Genomic DNA, 23,564 nt, shown 5'->3' with positions numbered 1-23,564 from the left:
GTGTCCCCTGAATAGATATGTGGACAGAGTTGGCAACAAAGCCCGTTAAGAGCCTATCAGAGGCTCGTTCACCTGCGCATCTACCAATGTGATGTATGCCATCATGTGCCAGCAATGCCCCTCTGCCATGTACATTGGTCAAACTGGACAGTCTCTACGTAAAAGAATGAATGGACACAAATCAGACGTCAAGAATTATAACATTCAAAAACCAGTTGGAGAACACTTCAATCTCTCTGGTCACTCGATTACAGACCTGAGGGTGGCTATCCTTCAACAAAAAATCTTCAGAAACAGACTCCAACGAAAGACTGCTGAATTGGAATTAATTTGCAAACTGGATATAATTAATTTAGGCTTGAATAGAGACTGGGAGTGGACGAGTCATTACACAAAGTAAAACTATTTCCCCATGTTATTTCTCCCCCCCACCTCACCCTCCCACTGTTCCTCAGATATTCTTGTTAACTGCTGGAAATAGCCTACCTTGCTTGTCACCATGAAAGGTTTTCCTCCTTCCCCCCACCCCGCTGTTGGTGATAGCTTATCTTAAGTGATCACTCTCCTTACAGTGTGTATGATAAACCCATTGTTTCATGTTCTCTGTGTGTGTATATCAATCTCCCCTCTGTATTTGCCACCAAATGCATCCGATGAAGTGAGCTGTAGCTCACGAAAGCTTATGCTCTAATAAATTTGTTAGTCTCTAAGGTGCCACAAGTACTCCTTTTCTTTTTGTGAATACAGACTAACACGGCTGCTACTCTGAAACCTAATATCTTACAGTAATGGAAGCTCATACTCCAATGTATTTATCCTCATAACACCCCTGTGATATCCCCATTTCACACAGGGGGGACTGAGGCACAGTGAGGCTAAATGACTTGCCCAAGATCACACTGGAAAGTCTGTGGCAGAGCAAGGAACTGAACCCAAGTCTCCTGAATTCTAATCACTGAGCCTTCCCTTCCTTCAAGTTTTCTGTAGTCTTTGGACCCAATCCTTCCAATCAGGTCCACATGGTTAGATCCTTGAGCCCAGAAGAGCATCTGAACTCTCCTGCTGGCTCCCTCATGCTGAATAGCACATCACATGTGATACAAGTGGGCGAGGAAAGGGAATCAAGAACAGGGAATCAGTGGTCTCAGAGGAGCAAGTTCAACAAACTTGGTCCTCGGATACCATAGGAATGAGCTCTGCATAAATGCCTAAATAGATGCGCTCTGTTTCAGTTTCCCATCTATGGGATACCCATGAGTGGTACTGCAGAAAGGGATGCTATAAGGCCCCATCCTGCAAAGTGCCGACTGTCTTCAGCACTTATTTAAGTCAGCAGGATGCTACAATCAGATCCCAAGTGAGCGAACAAGTGATTAACTGAATGGCACAACAATCATTCCACACTGCCATCTCAACTTTGCTTTAGGTAAAGCTCAGTGTAATGGTGCCAATAAAAACTGAAGCCTGATGAAGCTTTCCTGACATAAGGTTTTGATACATCCAAACTCAGCCTGGATTTGTCCAAAGGGTCACCAAGATTTACAAACTATCCCAGCTTCCAGTGATCTGAGGCAGAATTAGGGTTGAATGTCAGCTCAAGTTCAATTTTGCAGTTTCACAGAGTTTCATTTGTAAAGGTAGGTGAAACCAGAAAGTTTCTGCCGAGTTTTGAGGTTTACTTAAACCCAACATTTAAAGTGAAAGTCAGGGAGGTGCAAAACCATGTCAACCAAAAAACACAAAACAACCAAGCCCCCAAACACCCCCAAATTAATTCCTGAAAAACACAGCCATCACTTGAGCTGGGAGAAATTTTTCAGCTAAATAGTAAATTTGTCAAAAATGCAGGTTAGGGTTAAATTCAGCAAATCCTTTCAGCCAAATAAAAAAGTTAGGTTTTTCCATAAAAATTTCTAAGTGGAACATTTAATTTCAAAAGCCAGGTTCAATGTTTAATTCAACCCCCCAATATTCTTTTTAGGTTTTCATTTTGCAAGAAAAAAAACAACAAAAATTCTGTTTTGGTTTAATTTCTCCCCCCCCCCCCCATTCAATCAAAAAAAAAGGGGGGGGGGACAGAAAACACCAGTTATTTATTCCAATGTAGCCATCACAGTGTGCAGTTAGAGGGCAGGGGATGCAATACCAGGTTTTTGTCATACTTTAGAAATGCATCTTTCCATCTCTCACCAGAGATTCACACATATGAAGAGAGGAGAAGACTTTTGGACTGTTGTATCCTAAAACTTGAGTTTTGTTTTTTAAATAATTGCACTGCTACAACTCCAATAAACTACTAAGTTTTCTGTAACTATTTCACATTGCAAAGCTTTTACTGTTGTCCAGTGGATAGATCATAGAAGTAGGTGATGGGAGACACAGAATCTGAATTATACCACTGGCTCACCATGTGATTTTAAACAAGCCATTTAAATTGACTCAGTTTCCCCATAAGTATAAAATGGATAATGATACATATGTACCTTTTTTATCCATAGAACTCAGTGATTTACAATGCTAAATATATGGTTGGTATCACTATCAATTAGGGAAGACCCACTTTTCTAAAGATAAACACAGCAAGAAAACCACCTTTGTACATCTACATTGTGCTGGAAGAGAATTTGAGCTACTCGTATGATCCTGAGTGAAGCTTATTTTCCTTTGTGGCTAATAAAAAACTGCTGTCTTGCTATTTGATTCCTAATTTTACAACACAAGTGAGAAGCATACGTTTATATTTATAAATCAACATCAATTCTCTCCATCCCATCCCGACAGGTTAGGAGCATTAGAAAGGACTTATTTAGGTTTTCGCTTGTATTTTTCAAGATGGAGGGAGAATGTTGAAAGCAAGCTTTAGCTAATTACCTTGAGAGATCTGTTCAGCAGACAACAGAATTGGATGGCCATGATGGAGTATGGTGATGGCTGGAATACCCACTGTTTGCTTAATAGTTTAAAATGATCAATAAACCGGTTGAAGGATAAGTTCTTCCCCTTATTTAAAGAACTACAGTATTTTATAGCAACAGCTGGAAGCCCTGCAGTAACACAGTTATCTTTAGCATTTGGAGCTATGTCCATCATAGTACCATGAATCATATGAAACAACCCCCTCCATGGAGTGGTCAGTGAGAAGAAAACCCAGGACCTTTATTACCAAAGCACAGACTTCTAACACTCAAGGTAGAGGAGGAGCACATTAGCGGATAGCAATCCTAGGCTCTTATTCTCCAAGTGACTCAGCCAGTAGATAAGAGCACAACACATTTAGCCAATGTGTTGCACAGTCCCCAATAGAGGAAGCTTGTACTGAATGTCTTGGATCCACAGCAGTTCAAATCTCCATACAGGCTACGGTTTTCTAGCCACTCCATCCCACCGCACAAGTACTCAGTGAGGACAAAACCTACTGTAATGCTCTGCCACTGGATTTGGTCGCAGGAAAGGCATTACCCATGGGTAGCATTTGAAAGAGTTAGGAAATCAGAAAAAAAAAAAAAAGTTATTTTCACTGGCATTAGTGGCTCTAGCATTCCTCACCTGGGGACATTTGTAACCAATGAAAAAATGTTTAGCATTTGCCGATCAAGATAGAGCTGCATCTGTAGCAGCTGCTGCATCTGTAGCCTGACCTTGATCCTGCCTTTCTGATATGCTGCGCCCATTGTTACGCATTGTGAAACATCTGTGCTTTTCCAGCAGCAGATCAGCCAAAGACACGCAGCAGCGCTCAGTATCTATAAGAGGCCAGGGATTGAAGCCTGAGTTTATAACTGAAAAGAGCTGGGGCAAGTTGCTTGCCAGGAGTCCAAACTCTAGCCAACAAGTCCCTTCAGGCTCACTTGGAAAGCCCTGTAAACTCATTGCTGTATGCCTGCTGGGCTCAAAATGAAAAAGCAAACCTGAATATTTGGAGCAGTCGGATGTTTTATCTGAGAGAGAGACAAGTCAGGAGATCAGACTAGACACAAACTCTAGGAGAGCCAGAACAAATTTACCATACAACTGGACATTGAAGCACTTCATCCCAGGAGATTTCAGAGCCCTTCTTTAAGCTATTTCTTGCTCACACAGCTGGGGAACCTAACAAGACACTTCAGAACAATAATATTCTTATTCCTGTCCTTCCCCTTTTGTTCTCCTCCACACTGTTGAAGTCCTTTGAATATATTATTTGCAACCAAACCTCACTAGTGCACCTGATGTCCAGGAAAAGTTCACCAATCAAGTTTTTCCAGATATCGTTGGGGTTTTAAAAAACTTAAGGACGCTACTAAACTAGTCCAACTAATACATTTTTTGAGATACCTATAGCAAAGCTGTCCTATAATATTTCTACTTCTCTTGGAGTTAATTAATGGTGTGTATTGCTCTGGTATGGACCCTAAATCATATTACGCAGAACAATTACAGTGAGCCTGTGCCCCTTTTTTACCTGCCTCTTGCAAACCAAGTTAACCATTCATGACTACCAAGTATAAAATAATTTTTAAGAAAGCCAGTTTGTGCTATTGCTCCTTTTGAACACAGTTATAAAATGCATCGCCCACATCCTGTAGGCGCAGACACTTCGTTACTAAGAGATATACACCAACAGCATTTTCATTAAAAATAATTCATCTCATACACACACCCCTCCTATACTATTTAAAATCCTAGGACCCCGTTCTGCAAACACTAATAAGGCCCGATTTTCAGAGGTGTTGAGAGCTAACAACTCCAGCTGAAGTCTGTGGGAACTGTTGCTCTGAAAATCAGGCTTTAAAATGTTAATCACCCTGAGTACCCCCATTGGCTAATCAGTGGTGAGCACTATACCTGGCAGTAAGTGTTTGCTGGATCAGGCTCCAGTATCATTCCCCTCCTCCCTTTCATTTATTCAATCGTCCTCCCTGAAGCCCATCTCTTCCCTGCAGTTCTACTGCCTTGCTAGTTACCCTCCATTCTAGACTTGTGCGTTTGATTATTCCTTCCTCTGTGAACTACTGGACATGTGTCCTTGACTGAATCTTAATTTTATGGATTTCTGCCCAATTCTCCAATTTAATCAACATCCAACTGCATTTTAATCCTAGCCTACCCCAGTATTCCCAGCACTGCTCAGCAATGTATCATGCACCACTCTGATTAGCATGCTCTCCATCCCTTCCACCAGCTTGTAAATGAAAATATCAAACAGCAGTGGACCCAGAACAATCCCCTGTGGAGCTCTGCCTGACACCTCCACCCAAACTGACAAACTGAACCCTTACTAATTATACTGCAGGGTTTCTTTTCAGCAAACTGTATGTGTATTTTGAAGTAGGTCCATCTAATACACATTCCTCTCACTTTCCACCCTGAGAAAACCCTGTGAAACCATAACAATTGCTTTCCTGAAGTTTCAGAGTAGCAGCCGTGTTAGTCTGTATTCGCAAAAAGAAAAGGAGTACTTGTGGCACCTTAGAGACTAACAAATTTATTAGAGCATAAGCTTTCGTGAGCTACAGCTCACTTCATCGGATGCATTTGGTGGAAAAACAGAGTAGAGATTTATATACACACACACAGAGAACATGAAACAATGGGTTTATCATACACACTGTAAGGAGAGTGATCACTTAAGATAAGCCATCACCAACAGCAGGGGGGGGAAAGGAGGAAAACCTTTCATGGTGACAAGCAGGTAGGCTAATTCCAGCAGTTAACAAGAATATCAGAGGAACAGTGGGGGGTGGGGTGGGAGGGAGAAATACCATGGGGAAATAGTTTTACTTTGTGTAATGACTCATCCATTCCCAGTCTCTATTCAAGCCTAAGTTAATTGTATCCAGTTTGCAAATTAATTCCAATTCAGCAGTCTCTCGTTGGAGTCTGTTTTTGAAGCTTTTTTGTTGAAGTATAGCCACTCTTAGGTCTGTGATCGAGTGACCAGAGAGATTGAAGTGTTCTCCAACTGGTTTTTGAATGTTATAATTCTTGACGTCTGATTTGTGTCCATTCATTCTTTTACGTAGAGACTGTCCAGTTTGGCCAATGTACATGGCAGAGGGGCATTGCTGGCACATGATGGCATATATCACATTGGTAGATGCGCAGGTGAAGGAGCCTCTGATAGTGTGGCTGATGTGATTAGGCCCTATGATGGTATCCCCTGAATAGATATGTGGACAGAGTTGGCAACGGGCTTTGTTGCAAGGATAGGTTCCTGGGTTAGTGGTTCTGTTGTGTGGTGTGTGGTTGCTGGTGAGTATTTGCTTCAGATTGGGGGGCTGTCTGTAAGCAAGGACTGGTCTATCTCCCAAGATCTGAGAGAGCGATGGCTCGTCCTTCAGGATAGGTTGTAGATCCTTGATGATGCGTTGGAGGGGTTTTAGTTGGGGGCTGAAGGTGATGGCTAGTGGCGTTCTGTTGTTTTCTTTGTTGGGCCTGTCCTGTAGTAGGTGACTTCTGGGTACTCTTCTGGCTCTGTCAATCTGTTTCTTCACTTCAGCAGGTGGGTACTGTAGTTGTAGGAATGCATGATAGAGATCTTGTAGGTGTTTGTCTCTGTCTGAGGGGTTGGAGCAAATGCGGTTATATCGTAGCGCTTGGCTGTAGACAATGGATCGAGTGGTATGATCTGGATGAAAGCTAGAGGCATGTAGGTAGGAATAGCGGTCAGTAGGTTTCCGATATAGGGTGGTGTTTATGTGACCATCGCTTATTAGCACCGTAGTGTCCAGGAAGTGGATCTCTTGTGTGGACTGGTCCAGGCTGAGGTTGATGGTGGGATGGAAATTGTTGAAATCATGGTGGAATTCCTCAAGAGCTTCTTTTCCATGGGTCCAGATGATGAAGATGTCATCAATGTAGCGCAAGTAGAGTAGGGGCATTAGGGAACGAGAGCTGAGGAAGCGTTGTTCTAAGTCAGCCATAAAAATGTTGGCATACTGTGGGGCCATGCGGGTACCCATCGCAGTGCCGCTGATTTGAAGGTATACATTGTCACCAAATGTGAAATAGTTATGGGTCAGGACAAAGTCACAAAGTTCTGCCACCAGGTTAGCCGTGACAGTATCGGGGATACTGTTCCTGACGGCTTGTAGTCCATCTTTGTGTGGAATATTGGTGTAGAGGGCTTCTACATCCATAGTGGCTAGGATGGTGTTTTTAGGAAGATCACCAATGGACTGTAGTTTCCTCAGGAAATCGGTGGTGTCTCGAAGATAGCTGGGAGTGCTGGTAACGAAGGGCCTGAGGAGGGAGTCTACATAGCCAGACAATCCTGCTGTCAGGGTGCCAATGCCTGAGATGATGGGGCGTCCAGGATTTCCAGGTTTATGGATCTTGGGTAGCAGATAGAATACCCCAGGTCCTGGCTCCAGGGGTGTGTCTGTGCGGATTTGTTCTTGTGCTTTTTCAGGGAGTTTCTTGAGCAAATGCTGTAGTTTCTTTTGGTAACTCTCACTGGGATCAGAGGGTAATGGCTTGTAGAAAGTGGTGTTGGAGAGCTGCCTAGTAGCCTCTTGTTCATACTCTGACCTATTCATGATGACGACAGCACCTCCTTTGTCAGCCTTTTTGATTATGATGTCAGAGTTGTTTCTGAGGCTGTGGATGGCACTGTGTTCTGCATGGCTGAGGTTATGGGGTAAGCGATGCTGCTTTTCCACAATTTCAGCTCGTGCACGTCGGCGGAAGCAGTCTATGTAGAAATCCAGGCTGCTGTTTCGACCTTCAGGAGGAGTCCACCTAGAATCCTTCTTTTTGTAGTGTTGGCAGGAAGGTCTCTGTGGGTTAATATGTTGGTCAGAGGTGTGTTGGAAATATTCCTTGAGTCTGAGACGTCGAAAATAGGATTCTAGGTCACCACAGAACTGTATCATGTTCGTGGGGGTGGAGGGGCAAAAGGAGAGGCCCCGAGATAGGACAGATTCTTCCGCTGGGCTAAGAGTATAGTTGGATAGATTAACAATATTGCTGGGTGGGTTACGGGAACCATTGTTGTGGCCCCTTGTGGCATATAGTAGTTTAGATAGCTTAGTGTCCTTTTTCTTTTGTAGAGAATCAAAGTGTGTTTTGTAAATGGCTTGTCTAGTTTTTGTAAAGTCCAGCCACGAGGAAGTTTGTGTGGAAGGTTGGTTCTTTATGAGAGTATCCAGTTTTGAGAGCTCATTCTTAATCTTTCCCTGTTTGCTGTAGAGGATGTTGATCAGGTGGTTCCGCAGTTTCCTTGAGAGTGTGTGGCACAAGCTGTCAGCATAGTCTGTGTGGTATGTAGATTGTAATGGATTTTTTACCTTCAGTCCTTTCGGTATGATGTCCATCTGTTTGCATTTGGAGAGGAAGATGATGTCTGTCTGTATCTGTGCGAGTTTTTTCATGAAGTTGACAGATTTCCACTCTATACGGCTAAATTCAGTGCCTTGCATAATCACAGGTTTCAGAGTAGCAGCCGTGTTAGTCTGTATTCGCAAAAAGAAAAGGAGTACTTGTGGCACCTTAGAGACTAACAAATTTATTAGAGCATAAGCTTTCGTGAGCTACAGCTCACTTCATCGGATGCATTTGGTGGAAAAAACAGAGTAGAGATTTATATACACACACACAGAGAACATGAAACAATGGGTTTATCATACACACTGTAAGGAGAGTGATCACTTAAGATAAGCCATCACCAACAGCAGGGGGGGGAAAGGAGGAAAACCTTTCATGGTGACAAGCAGGTAGGCTAATTCCAGCAGTTACCAGCACTCCCAGCTATCTTCGAGACACCACCGATTTCCTGAGGAAACTACAGTCCATTGGTGATCTTCCTAAAAACACCATCCTAGCCACTATGGATGTAGAAGCCCTCTACACCAATATTCCACACAAAGATGGACTACAAGCCGTCAGGAACAGTATCCCCGATACTGTCACGGCTAACCTGGTGGCAGAACTTTGTGACTTTGTCCTGACCCATAACTATTTCACATTTGGTGACAATGTATACCTTCAAATCAGCGGCACTGCGATGGGTACCCGCATGGCCCCACAGTATGCCAACATTTTTATGGCTGACTTAGAACAACGCTTCCTCAGCTCTCGTTCCCTAATGCCCCTACTCTACTTGCGCTACATTGATGACATCTTCATCATCTGGACCCATGGAAAAGAAGCTCTTGAGGAATTCCACCATGATTTCAACAATTTCCATCCCACCATCAACCTCAGCCTGGACCAGTCCACACAAGAGATCCACTTCCTGGACACTACGGTGCTAATAAGCGATGGTCACATAAACACCACCCTATATCGGAAACCTACTGACCGCTATTCCTACCTACATGCCTCTAGCTTTCATCCAGATCATACCACTCGATCCATTGTCTACAGCCAAGCGCTACGATATAACCGCATTTGCTCCAACCCCTCAGACAGAGACAAACACCTACAAGATCTCTATCATGCATTCCTACAACTACAGTACCCACCTGCTGAAGTGAAGAAACAGATTGACAGAGCCAGAAGAGTACCCAGAAGTCACCTACTACAGGACAGGCCCAACAAAGAAAACAACAGAACGCCACTAGCCATCACCTTCAGCCCCCAACTAAAACCCCTCCAACGCATCATCAAGGATCTACAACCTATCCTGAAGGACGAGCCATCGCTCTCTCAGATCTTGGGAGATAGACCAGTCCTTGCTTACAGACAGCCCCCCAATCTGAAGCAAATACTCACCAGCAACCACACACCACACAACAGAACCACTAACCCAGGAACCTATCCTTGCAACAAAGCCCGTTGCCAACTCTGTCCACATATCTATTCAGGGGATACCATCATAGGGCCTAATCACATCAGCCACACTATCAGAGGCTCCTTCACCTGCGCATCTACCAATGTGATATATGCCATCATGTGCCAGCAATGCCCCTCTGCCATGTACATTGGCCAAACTGGACAGTCTCTACGTAAAAGAATGAATGGACACAAATCAGACGTCAAGAATTATAACATTCAAAAACCAGTTGGAGAACACTTCAATCTCTCTGGTCACTCGATCACAGACCTAAGAGTGGCTATACTTCAACAAAAAAGCTTCAAAAACAGACTCCAACGAGAGACTGCTGAATTGGAATTAATTTGCAAACTGGATACAATTAACTTAGGCTTGAATAGAGACTGGGAATGGATGAGTCATTACACAAAGTAAAACTATTTCCCCATGGTATTTCTCCCTCCCACCCCACCCCCCACTGTTCCTCTGATATTCTTGTTAACTGCTGGAATTAGCCTACCTGCTTGTCACCATGAAAGGTTTTCCTCCTTTCCCCCCCCTGCTGTTGGTGATGGCTTATCTTAAGTGATCACTCTCCTTACAGTGTGTATGATAAACCCATTGTTTCATGTTCTCTGTGTGTGTGTATATAAATCTCTACTCTGTTTTTTCCACCAAATGCATCCGATGAAGTGAGCTGTAGCTCACGAAAGCTTATGCTCTAATAAATTTGTTAGTCTCTAAGGTGCCACAAGTACTCCTTTTCTTTTTTCCTGAAGTTGAAATACACTAGGTTTGCTGTATTTCTGTTATCCACTAAACTAGTTAAAGAGAAGATACTAAATCAATGTGTTTAATAAAACTATTGACTAATAGCTCTCCGCAATTTGCCTGGTATTGAACAGACGTTAAACTTCATAATCTATGATTTCTTGTGTCACATTTTTTCCCCTATTTATAAATAATGGTTTTGGATCTAGAGGACGGGGCAAAAGCCAGTCAGTAACTCCTGAATTTGATTGCTAGCTTTGCTACTGACTTTTCTTCTAACCTCAGGGGAGTCATTTACAAAGCCCTAAATTGTTCAAGATCGGGTTACCTGGAAGAGCGCGTCTCTTCCCCACTCCCACCCCCCACAGACAATCACTGCGTAGATCAGACGACGTTCAAGTTGGAAATCCCTCTATATAAAACAAGACTGAGACGCTGACAAAGCATTCACTTTAAGGGATCCTTCATTTTAGAACTTGCTACCCACTCCTTGTGCCAGATTTGTTAATCTTTTTCCCTTTTGTTCAAGATAAATATATTTAGGGGCAGTCCTTTTGTTTACAGTACGATTTTAATTTATGAAATTGGTGCCATAACTTTTAAAAATTTGAATGAATGTATTAATTTACCCTCTCTATCTTGTTTTCCCCCCAACTTTAAAATGGAGAGCATATCTAACTGGTGGGGGTATTTGGAGAATTAGTTAATGTTTTAAGGTGCAAAATACTATGTAGCCCTTATGTTTATAATAAATATTTATTATTTGTAATACCGTAGCACTTAGTAGCCCTAATCATGGGCCAGAACCCCATGGTGTTAGGCACTGTACAAACAGAACAAAAAGACTGTTTTCAAAGCATTTCCTAAACTATGTATATACACCACCACTGAAAGGCAGCCACCTCTGGGATAGTGAGCAGCAGCAAACAGGTACACAACATAGCAATGGGGAAAGGGAAAACTAGAGTCAGATTACTGAGTCCAACCCCTATGAAAAGGGTCACTGGATCTTTAATATCAATTTAATACAATACATTGATATTAAAGTCTTATCTGAAAGAACCATACCTGGTAAACTACACAATATTCACCTTGGAATGATGAAGGACTGAGCAAACTCTACTGGGATTTGAAGTCATGAGTCTACACTAGATACTTCAAACTCTGTGATTAGCCCATTAAAGCATTCTCCCCAACTACCATACAACTTCCCTTACCCTACCTTATGCTATTTTTCCCCTCCATTCTAAAATGGATTCTATTCCCAGGCCTTTAAAAGCATCTAGTGCAACTGCACTGCTATCTCACTGCTTTTTTAGAAACCCTCCACAGCTGTAAGCAAAAATATGAACCTACTAAGTTCAGAACATTTGGGGGTTTTGTACAGTAACACCAGATTTATTTTCACAGAGGACGTAGAAATGGTTCGCACCATGATTCCCTTTGAGAAAGGCTGGCTTTATTTGTAAGACTTCCAAGGTTTGTTCAGGAGTTTCCCATTACATCTGAGAGGGATCTGTTTTCTTACATTTAATGCTGTGCTTAGCTGAAAGGCACAACTCACTGGTTCTTGGCAGGATGAACAAATACCTAAAGAGGAACTGTCTATCTCAAGTAAACACAAATTGATGGGAGTGTCATCTTCTGACATGACAATGCTCTCCAGACCAATAAAGATGTCAGCTCGGAGGAAAAAAATTACTGCTTGCCTCAGTCCTGCTCAAACAGCTGAACTATTTGAGGCAAGAAATTGGGTAAAAATCAACTGATCACAAAAATCTTTGATGTATAACTTTTATACTAGCATGCATACTTGCTGCACCCCGTAAGCTCTCCTGTACATTCTGCAGTTACGGAATTTACTGTGGCTTGCACTCCTTGTCACAGGACTGTGTTTCAGAATCTGAACTCTCGTATCTAAAATTATGTTCGTAGCTCTTACCATTGCAAAAACAAAACAAAAAACCCTTTTGAAGCATAAAATGATTCAGTGCCCTCTCCCTAAACCTGTATAATAATATAATATAATAGTAGTTCAGAATTCAGAAGATTATAGAAACATAGGGCTGGAAGGGATCTCAAGCAGTCATCAACTTCAGCCCTCAGCACTGAGGCAGGAGGACCCTGTAAACCTAGAATCTGGCCTTGACAGGTGTCACTCCAACTTGTTCTTAAAAACCTCCAGTAGTGATAGGGATTCCACAACCTCCCTTGGAAGCTTATTCCAGAATTTAACTATCATTCTAGTTAAAGTTTTCCCTAATAGCTAACCTAAATCTCCCTTGTGGCAGATTAAGATCATTACTTCTTGTCCTACCTTCAGTGGATATAGAGAACAATAGCCCTTAACATATTTGAAGATTATCAGATCCCTGCTTACCCCTGCCCCCCATATTCTTTTTGCAAGACCATACGTGCCATCACAAGAATACAATAATTTGTATTTGCTCTTATAAAGACACAGATGCTAGAATAATGCATTTGGTATACTATTTAATTAAAAACCTACATTTTATGAATTTTCCAATGTAGATGGAACAAGATTTCCATCAGCCTCAGCGTAGAATATAGAAATCTTGCCATGAATCTTAGGTCCAGCTTACTGCTGTACTGCCTCAATCTGGTTATTCCCTTATTTTGCAGAACCTCATACCTTTTGTATTAGTAAACAGACTAGGTTGAAATGTGAGGGACAGACTGGATTATCTAGCAAGTCTTCTCCAGTGGATATCTTTGAAAACCAAGAAGTGAAGTCTCCTCCTGTCTTGAGCAGTTTAATTTACTGTTATTTCTTTAGACCTCAGCAGATAGAGGTTCCGCCGCCACCGACAAAGTGAAAGCCTTACCAATAAAATACATGATGCTGCTCAGTGGAATACTCTGAAAGCTCACATGACAAGAAGCATGTTCTTACCTCAAGCTGTATCAGAAATAGAGCAAGGAAGCAATATTTGAACAAAAAACTAGCCATTAAGAAGGGGACAAAACCACACATGGTCAGGAAAGACAATAGTTTTTAAGCTGGTTGGGAGGAAATCATTGAGAAACTTGGGAATTTAACAGGGAGTTGCAGAAGATCTGAAGAGAATGTAATGAGTAAATAGTAACCTATTCAGTGTATAAGGATCTAGTAAGACAACAGCTATGAAGGTAAGCAATGAAAAAACACTCCCGAGATGAGTTTTTAGACTATAAACTTATCTCAAGATTCTCCTCTTAATTTTCCAAATATTAGTTTTCTTTTGACTCCTAGATGGTGTAAACATCTATGTAAAAAGTTTGTCATTGGACATAGGAAGTTGCCCAAGACATTTACATGCTCCTAGCTTTTTAAAACACACCCAATAGCCAATACTTAGCACCACAACCTACATTCATGCTTTTACTTTTTTTAAGTGACTCAAACCCACCTTTAATGAATGTAATGGAAATGTTCTAGGTCAAAATAAAAGAAATTTAACATCAAATATTCCATACTCTATTTCTCCCTCTACTCAGCCCCATTCTCATAGTCAATATTCTCCCCTAAGGCAGATTAGCTGTAAAAAACATCAGTAGAAACACACAAGGGCTATATCAGAGCCACAATGACAGCATTTGCTGCTGACCAAAGAGCTAGCTTTCATCATCAAAGCCGAGCGTCTGCTCTGACCTGAATGGATGCCTTAAAGATTCATACAATTTAAGGCCAAAAAGGACCACCATGATCTGGCCTGATCTCCTGCATAGCATAGGCGAGAGAATTTCACTCTGATTTCACAGATTAAGATGTGCTTGCTTGTCTGTAATCCATGTAGGAACCCTCTTGCAGAATAAACCTTTGCACCCAGTTATCTCTGTTCTAAATGGCTTCTCTGACTGGTCTTTATCTGCTTTGTAAAGCAATCTTAGGAGTTCAACTCTTGAAAAGTTCTCTACAAAGAAAATATGCAATTAGGACAAGCCTCAGGGAAACCACTATTGCTGATAATAGCTCCAGATATTGACCAAGCAGATGCTTGGCATTAGCCTCTCCTAATGCATTTTATCAAGACCTATAGCAGCAATTCATCTTTATTTTCTAGGCTTTGCCTTTGAGTCCTCTGCCATTCTTCAGCCATGAGGGTTACATGATCATGACTACTGCTCTCCTACCATTCATATATCAGAGAAAGCTACAAGACAGCCAAAGGGAGGCATGTCTGCTGGACTGCAAGACTATGGTGCCATTTGAGCCCTGGCACCTCTTCTGTGCTCTGCTCCTGGGACACAGCTTGCTTCCTCAAGGACAGTTCCTGCAGGGTGCCAACTGCTCCCGGTTAATCTTATTTTAAATCCTTTCCCAGGGCTCCCATATCACAGTGAGAGAAGCCATAAAAATGTCCTTGGACTGATAGAACTCTGTGAGGGCAAGATGTTCAGCACCTCTCAGACAATAACTACAGGACTAGAGGCAGAGCAAACCCTAATGAGAAAGGGGCCAAATACATTGCAAAGACAAAAGAAAATTTTAGAAGTTCATGGCAGAGCTCTGCTCTGATGTCTGTACCTACAGGGAGACAGACTCAGCTAGGCACCGGACCCAGTTCTTTCCCTGATCTGTTGTGCAACCATGGGCAACTCACTTGCTCTCCCAGCCAGTTTCCCCCACCCACCCTTTCTCTGTCTCATCTCCTAGACTGTACGCCTTTTGAGGCCATGTCCTGCTCTGTTTCAACAGTGTTTAGCACAATGCAATACAAAGAGTAAGGCAATACATAGGAAACCATCCATTGTGGGAGGTTTGTCATGTAAGAGTTTTGAAAACAGTACAGGGGAAACATGAGGCTCTCAAACATTTCAGAAGAGGAAGCAAACAACCTACCAAAAATAAAGATTCTGTAAATACTGGTTCAATCTGAATGCCGCTTAAAAAAATGTGGACAAGGCCATAGAACATAGGCAGCTTTTTAATCATCATTACTCTAAGATAACATCTGTAGATATTTAGCATTCCAACTATTTTGATATTAGGTGCTAAATCCAGTTCCCTCTGACCAGATTAAAAAAGTGTCCAATAAAAATGAAAACTCAGATGCTGGATGGAATACAGTGTCAACATCTTTGGAAACCTGACAGGGGGATTTTGACACATTCCCTAGCTAGGAGAGTAACGTTTTTGAGCCTGGCTAAGTATTCATGAGGCACAGATGCCAGAAAGTTCTATCGGGCTGCGCCCCTTTCCAACAGTTACCACACACTCCAGGAACTCCACTCAAGAGCCGATTGAGGCAACACCAACATGCTGCCTGAAGCCAGAGTTTGCCAAAGTGGTCAGCATAGCCAGTCAGAGTTGAGACCTGGATATAGGAACTGAGTAGTGTCCCTTTAAATAGCTTGGGAGATCTCGAATGTCCATTCCAGAAGCCACCAGAACCTAAGAGAGGAGCAGTGTATGTAGCTAGAGCTGAATATTTGTATGTTACAGTGGTGCAGCAGCGTCACTATAGTTAAAGTTGCGTCAAAAATTGTGTTTAAAGGTCAACCTTCCTAAATCCTCTAAAATTAACATATGTCAGAGTCCTTTGAAATATGGTGAGCACCAGGAGGGTGCAGGGTAGAAATAGTGTCCAAAATTTGGGGTAATTTAAAGTAGGGGTTACTGAGCTATCAGCCCCCCCCCCCACCACCACCACCAAAATAGCCACTTTTCAAAAAAGTATCTAGGGTTTTTTTTGTTTTGTTTTAAAACAGAGATAGTAAGTATTCAAATAGTTTGGAGGAATGCTTTTCATAGCAAGAGATCATTTAAGAACTGTTGAAATCTTTATTCCCAATTTGTTCAGGTGGTCACCTAAATCCTATGGAAGTTTTTAGAAAGAGTACAATGGCAACAAGAATCCATATTTTCTTTCATCTTAAGAACTCACAATGCTTACACATTCGGAATTGAGAGTCAATATTTTTGAAGTATTCTCAGTTTCACTAGCTTTGTAATGGAGGTACAGAAGTGATTTGCTCAAGGTCTCTCAGGTGAGCCCACAACAGTCAAACAGAACCCATGTGTCCTGATTCCAACTCCCTGTTATAACCACAGAACACTTCCTGCAGCCACCCATTAGTTCAAGAAACTTTGAGGACTGCTGCTATTCCAGCTTCATCGTTTTCCCCCAGCAAACACAGCATTATTACTAGGAGTTAGGCTGTAGAGTTTCCTCTATATACTATTGACAAACTTGTCTCACCAGATTTTAAAAGGCCTTGATCCCCTTCTAAAAACCAAGGTCCAATTTATATTCATTCTCTGGCACTTCATCTTATTAGTAATGCAAACCTAGAAATGCCTTCTTTATCTATGGGATGAGCGAATGATTTATACCCATCCTCCCAATTTGTGTTTGTTGATAATACTTTGCAGGGCATTAGTAGGACCAAGTGCTTTGCAAATGTTAAGCCCCAACATTCATGCAAGGTAGAGAGAGAGAGCCCCATTTTCCTAAGGCTCGGAGGTTAATCTGCTTTCCCAGCAAAATGAGTGGCAGAGTCCTGGAGAGACTCCAGAGTCTCATTTTCAAGTGGTCTGAGCATCCAGAGTTTCCACTGACTTCAGTAGGACTCAGATGATCTGCATATTTCAAAGTCAAGCCCTAGAAGTAGGAGTCCAAGTCCATTGCTCCAACATTAGAAGTCTCTCCCATTGAGAATCTGGTAGTACCCGAAAACACCAACACTCCTGTTATAAAAAGTTTTTAAACCATCCTAAGGAATCTTTTCAACTTATCTTACCAAAGAGAAGGTTAAGAGGCAATTTCGTGACTGTCTAGAAAAGATTTCTCATAAATAGAAGCAAAGACAGAATGAGATCCAATAACTGGAAAATGAAGCATGATAAACCCAGCCTAGAAATAAGGTGAACATTTTTAATAGTGAGAGCAATTAACTATTAGAACTGCTTATCAAATGATGTGGTGGATTCTCCATCACTTCAGAAAGATAGGATGTTGCTCAAATAGAAGTTATGGGCTTGATGCAGAAAGTACTGGGTAAGCTTTTATGGCCTGTGCTATGCAGAAAGTGAGACTAAGATCATCTTAAAGTCCCTGCTCACCTTAAAAGTCTATGAATCATCAAAAAGACAAAGTTAGACTGAGGCAAACAAGATCAAATTTCAATGTTCCTTTTATTGGGACACAATTGGAAGTATAATGAATTTCAGTTTTGTAGGGTGTTACTCAGACAACGCGTCACTTAGGAAAACGGACAAGACCGATTCTCACCAGCTAAGTGAAATATTTAGAGTAATTTACAACTAAACGTATTGTAACTGACAAAGTCAACATTTTACTGGTCACTTAGTCCTGGCATCTCCTCCATTTCCCTCTTGTTACTCAGCTACATGCGCATTATGGATAATTTTGAGAAGAGGATCTTGAGTTCTCACTGTAATGGGATCTGCTGCTCACTCTGTATATTTGAAGATTATGTTAAATATTCCTTATAAAACATTGGTTGAGATGCTTCAGAACTTAAAGCACGTCTTTCATTTTACCTCAAATGGCCCCTTCCACACAGGATTCTCAAAATGATTTGTACTGCAGTAGCATCTAGAAGCCCCAGTCACGAACCAGGACCCCCTGGTACGATGCAAACACATTAAGGAAGCCCCATAACACTGCTGCACAATTGGCAGATATACCATTTATTTACACAATACACCAAGGCAATGATAGTCACTGACTTGCCTGAAATCACATGGTGAGAAAGCAGGAGAGGTGGGAACAGAAGCCAAGGCGTTCTCTTGTGAACAAATCAGTATACTGAGCGTTAACAGTCTTCCTCTAACCTCCTTAGCCTACACCCTCCAGCTCCTACAGGTTGTGGTGATCATTCTGTTGTGGAAGACAAACAATTTTGATCTCACGCACACATTAGTTTTATATCTGTTGAACTGAGTTTCTCCCAATTTAGACCAGTGAATTCAAAATCAGTATCAGGCCCACAAGTTGTAGTGTGAAGCTTCCCTGATCCAGAATCAGTGTTCAGATATCTACATCTATGAGAAGATTTCCTTGTCCTAAAGGAAGGCTTGCTTGATCTCACAGCAGTTGGATTCTTTTTATCAAACTGAGAAACAGAGTATTAGAAGTGAACAGGTGACAGAATAAGCAGGGCCATGCCTTTACCTAGCCACACTGTTCTTCTCAGACATTTTGGGTACTACTGTAAATCTTCCAAGAGTATGAAGAAAAATGTGAAATAGCAGCAATTATACACCACTGGCAAAAACCCTTGCCCACATTAATAATCAGATACACCATGTTAACTTACCTATTTCCAAAGCAATGTGTGCTAATTGTGTGGAGAAACAAATTAAATCAGAACATTAGAAATATTTTCACAGGAAAGCACATAGAAAGGAGGCAATGTGATTCAGTGGCCAGTGATGCTCACCCACATATGTTAAAGCAATTTGTGACCTACATACACCATTATTAATGTAAAATACATCACATGTTGGTATAGAACTCTGGCCCTACCTCTTATATAGCAGGTTTCATCAGTAGATCTCAAAGCACCTCACAATCTTTACTGTATTTATCCTTGCAATACCTGTGAGATAGGAAAATGCTCTTACCCCCATTTGACAGATGGGGAACTGAGGCATAGATTAAGGAATTGCCCTGGGTTCATATAAATCAAGATCTAAATTGAAGAAATTAGAGAAAAACCCCCAGACATAGCATTTAAAAATGCATCTGTTTTTACAGAAGAGATGCAAAACTGAAATGTTGACTCCTTACCATCTCAAGAAAGCTTTATGGAAGGGAAGGAGTAATAATCCTGGTGTCCTAACCAAAATTCTGCCTATGTAACTATATGCTGCCTGCTTAAAATTCATCCTCCAGTTTAATTTTAAGTTGGTCTTCCCTTCCCCTAGTGAGAACCACTGTGTGGCCTTGCTGAAGCAGATTGGATCTCCCATTCCAGCCCAGCAGTGCCTTTGTTTCAAGGGTAGGTGAGTTTTCCTTTTCTCAGATACATTCAGGGAGTTTCAGAGTAGCAGCCGTGTTAGTCTGTATTCGCATCCGATGAAGTGAGCTGTAGCTCACGAAAGCTTATGCTCTAATAAATTTGTTAGTCTCTAAGGTGCCACAAGTACTCCTTTTCTTTATTCAGGGAGTTGGATACCTAAATTCCTTAGGCTCCTTTAGAAATCCCAGACACACCCAACTCTGTCACTCACTTTCACACACCCCTCTACCATGTTCTCTGACTTTCTCTACTCTGTGTTGGTTGGCTGTTTGCTCCTGGTTACTAGAAACACAAATACTAATAAATGTTTTGAATCCTTGAGGATGAAGTGACACACACACACACACACACACACACACACACACACACACACACACACACAGAGTCACTTTACTATTAAATCGTTATATGTTCATCTCAAGATCATTTAAAAGAATGCAAAGGACCAGAAAGAGTTAATCATCATTCAGACCACTACTGGAACCAGGATCACCAACTTCCTAATCATTTTTTTTTTTTAAAAAAACATTAATTTATTTTTTTTAAAAACATACCTTTAAAGACAGTGTCATTTTAACAGTGGAGGGATAGTCTAGGCAGGGAGCAGTCCCAAATACTCTGTCATCACTTTGTTTGAAGGGTAAACAGCTTATTGGCTACTATCCTAAATCTGATTTAGAAAAAAAAAAAGTCAGATTTGTAAAGTAAAACAAGGTCTTCACTAGCTAGCTAATGGTAATGCAGTGCTGAGCCCCTGAATAGACTAGGGACCCTCTTCCTCTCCCAGGAGATTCTTCTTGGCTTTGAACTTTCAGCCATCAAGGGAGGGGGAAAAATAGAAACAAGCTTGGGTTGAAATGTCAGCATCATCTTGGATTCAAATCAATCAGCTTGATGCATGATTGCAATCGCTAAACCACTTCACCTTTGCACTGCCCTCTTCCATATGTTCTTTATATCAGCATTCAGCAGACTGGGTGGCTCAGTGGATTCATTTCCTGTCCTAGCGAGGGCTCCAGTTTAAAAAAAAATAAAATAAAAAAAATGGAAAAATAAAAATTATCCACCGACAGTTAAGCTCACCAGACTCATTTCTGTCAAGTCTCCCTCTTTGTCCAATGCAGAGCAAGGGGTTTGTTGTAAGAAGCAGTTTAAGGTCTGGTGCAATCTGGGGAATCATCTAGCAAACCACCTAATGAACTAGCTGTTCAGAGATCTGCAAAAACAGTGCAGGAATTAGCTGGGCCTTTTCAAATGCTGACATGCCCAGAGGAGAGAGAGGTGGGGTGTGCGTAGGGCAGCTTCCCTCTAAGGGCAGAGTGATTTAAAGGGGATAATTAAAGCAGCTGTCCCCCATTCAGCAGATTGAGGAGTAAACCAACCGCCCCACACACACACAAACACACACACACACACCCCCCAGGCTCCCTAAAACTAAGATTTTTCTTTGTCAGTTGCAATGCAAGAGTTAAATTCCAGAGATAAATTTTAATCCAAACAATCTGCAGCCATCAGCATTAAGTTGGTGCCCACCAGCTGGTGATAGTTAAGTGGTTACTTTCTCAAACTGAACCTATTAGCTAAAGGTCAAGACACTTGGTAATACTCCACTGAGTTTAACAATTGTTCATTCCCTCAATGTGCAGTACATTACTGAAGGGGAGAGGGAGCACCCTGGGGGAGGACAGACTTCCAACAAGAGAAGGCTGTGACAACCAGAGCACCTCAAGACATTCAGAGTGCCACCGAACCAGCCTTCTATCCCACACTCCCCCATCGCAAGAGAAACCCAGGGAGAACAAGAACAGACCATCACTGCTCCCCTACATGTCCTGGGTTTCATAGACTATCAGAGTTGGAAGGGACCTCAGGGGGTCATTAGTCCAACCCCCTGCTCCAAGCAGGACCACTATCAACTAAATCATCCTAGCCAGGGCTTTGTCAAGCCTGACCTTAAAAACCTCAAAAGGAAGGAGATTCCACCACCTCCCTAAGTAATGCATTCCAGTGCTTCACCACCCTCTGAGTGAAAAAGTTTTTCCCAATATCCAACCTAAACCTCCCCCACTGCAACTTGAGACCATTACTTCTCACTCTGTCATCGGCCACCACTGAGAACAGTCTAGATCCATCCCCTTTGGAACCCCCTTCAGGTAGTTCAAAGCAGCACTTTGTGGGAGGTGGCTGCGCTGCAGACTCCGAGTTACTGAAATTGTGTCTTTCCACCCTTTAAATGTTTAAGACAAAATCCTTTTACAATGGAAGCTAATAAAAATCCGTTCACTGGAGAGGCCACATTGGCTCCTTCAGAGACACCACTCAGGAATCATATAAAGCGGGATTGGCACTGTAGCGGTTTGCTGTGGATTAAGGCAGGAGCAAATTGACGGGGCTTTCTGAGCCTTGCACTCAGAAAAGTGGCCCCACGGGCCTAAAGAGTCCCTAAAACTTGCCGCTTCACCATGTCTCATTCTCGGAGCCACCCACCCACAACATGGTCCCCAAACCGCCTCACAATTAATTTTGCTTGACCCTAATTTTCTATTGCAATCAGCTCTAGGCACGAAAAGAAAGTGCCACTTGGAAAGGAGACCACAGCCTCCAGACACAGAAGGAAAACAAGGCTCCTCTTAAGCAAGTGGAAGGCTGGGACCATCAGTTGTGTCACTGTTGTTCACGTTAAATAAAACCAGATGGAGCAGTACAGTGAGATTATCTGAGGAACAGGGCTTTCATATTGTGGTCAGAATGTACCTTCAAAAAAAAAAAAAAAAAAAAAAAAAAAGGCAAATTCTGTCCCCAATTACACTCATGCAGCCACACTGACTTCTAAGCACAAAATGCATTCACAGATTTAAAGAGACAGTTTAAAAAAATAAAAGCAAAAGAGAATCAGGAGAAGGGGAAGAACAAATAACTACTTTTTCAAGTTGTTTTTTTACTCATGCAGTTTCCTAATCACGTTTTTTGGTTCTCTATCCTTCATTGCTGTTCCCTGCACACATACCCGCCCCATAGGAAAAACTAACTATATACGGGAAACGGAAACCGATCCTCTACCAAGTGCTGTCAAACGTACTAAGCAAAAACTGAAAATACAGAGAAAGTTGCAGCTGAAAGAGTTTAGTGAGACTAACACCTAACATTACTGGAGCAATAGCGGATAAAGAGAGATGAATTTAAATTGATGTCCCTTTTATTTAGCGGATGATTTTCACTCTGTCTTTCAGTACAAGCCACTAGGGTCAACAGCATTGCCAGAAAGGGAGCAGCAACTCTCAATTCTACAGATAGGGGTTCATTTTTCAGGAGCTGGGATTATCAGTTGCTCCAGATGTTTTGAAAGAGTGTGAACATGGAAGAAAAAGGGGCTGCTACTGACTTTTTCCTTGCCAACACTCTGGAACACCGTATGCAAGCCTGAAAGGAATATTCTGCACTGTGAAGTAGCTACATAAAATGGTCACCTCGTCCAACAGACCTGCTCCCATGAGTATTCAGTCTTCTTTGCTGACTCTCTCAAACAAGCGTCTATGGCTTTCTACTGCCATTAACTCTCCAGAGATGGATACAGCAGAGAGGGATGGAGAAGGATTTTCTTTTTTCCATCTATGGAATTGCTTACAAAGCTGTAATCACTTATATCTGCGCTGAGCGACTGAGAGCTAATGGGGCTGCACAGCTCAATTTGAACTCTGTACCAGGCTGAATCTTCATTGCCAGGTGTGTTGCCAATAACTGGTCCTTTGCCATGTCTATCAAACGTCCATGCCACCATTCAGTGCTGTGATAGCTAAGAAACCAAGCTGGCCTTTGGCCATTATTTCCATGCATTCCAGGCCTTCTCTCTTTCAGATTCGTTCTCTTTAGTACCTTGCTGAAATGAGAACCTGAGTTGCTGGGCTGCTTTGTGGTAGCTTTACTAGATTTAGATTTCCACGAGGTTTGAGAGGCTATTATTTCTACGACAACGAAGTGACCAGCTTAGGACCACGCTCTCCATTTTCTGCAACTGTCACGGGACGATTTAGAGTTTGCAGAGTCACTTGGGTTGTCTGTGGCATGCTTA

The 23,564-nt window shown here is 42.0% G+C and overlaps 1 protein-coding gene across 5 annotated transcripts in view; it reads right to left on the bottom strand.

Annotated features, from left to right (window-relative positions):
• COL26A1 (collagen type XXVI alpha 1 chain) overlaps positions 1-23,564 on the bottom strand; it is a 238,749-nt gene that overhangs the window by 158,732 nt on the left and 56,453 nt on the right. The window contains exon 1 of one of the 5 annotated variants that reach the window (XM_043499326.1): positions 20,579-20,962. The exons of the other annotated variants lie outside the window; for them this stretch is intronic. Coding sequence (XP_043355261.1) covers positions 20,579-20,675 — 97 coding nt within the window. The 5' untranslated portion in view covers positions 20,676-20,962. Of the gene's footprint in view, positions 1-20,578; positions 20,963-23,564 lie in introns of those variants that run through there. 5 annotated transcript variants of the gene reach the window in all.

This window comes from Dermochelys coriacea, chromosome 17 (assembly GCF_009764565.3).
Source record: "Dermochelys coriacea isolate rDerCor1 chromosome 17, rDerCor1.pri.v4, whole genome shotgun sequence".
Lineage (NCBI taxonomy): Eukaryota > Metazoa > Chordata > Testudines > Dermochelyidae > Dermochelys > Dermochelys coriacea.
The sequence above is the reverse complement of the archived record's forward strand: the minus strand, read 5'-3'. Positions and strand labels throughout refer to the sequence as shown.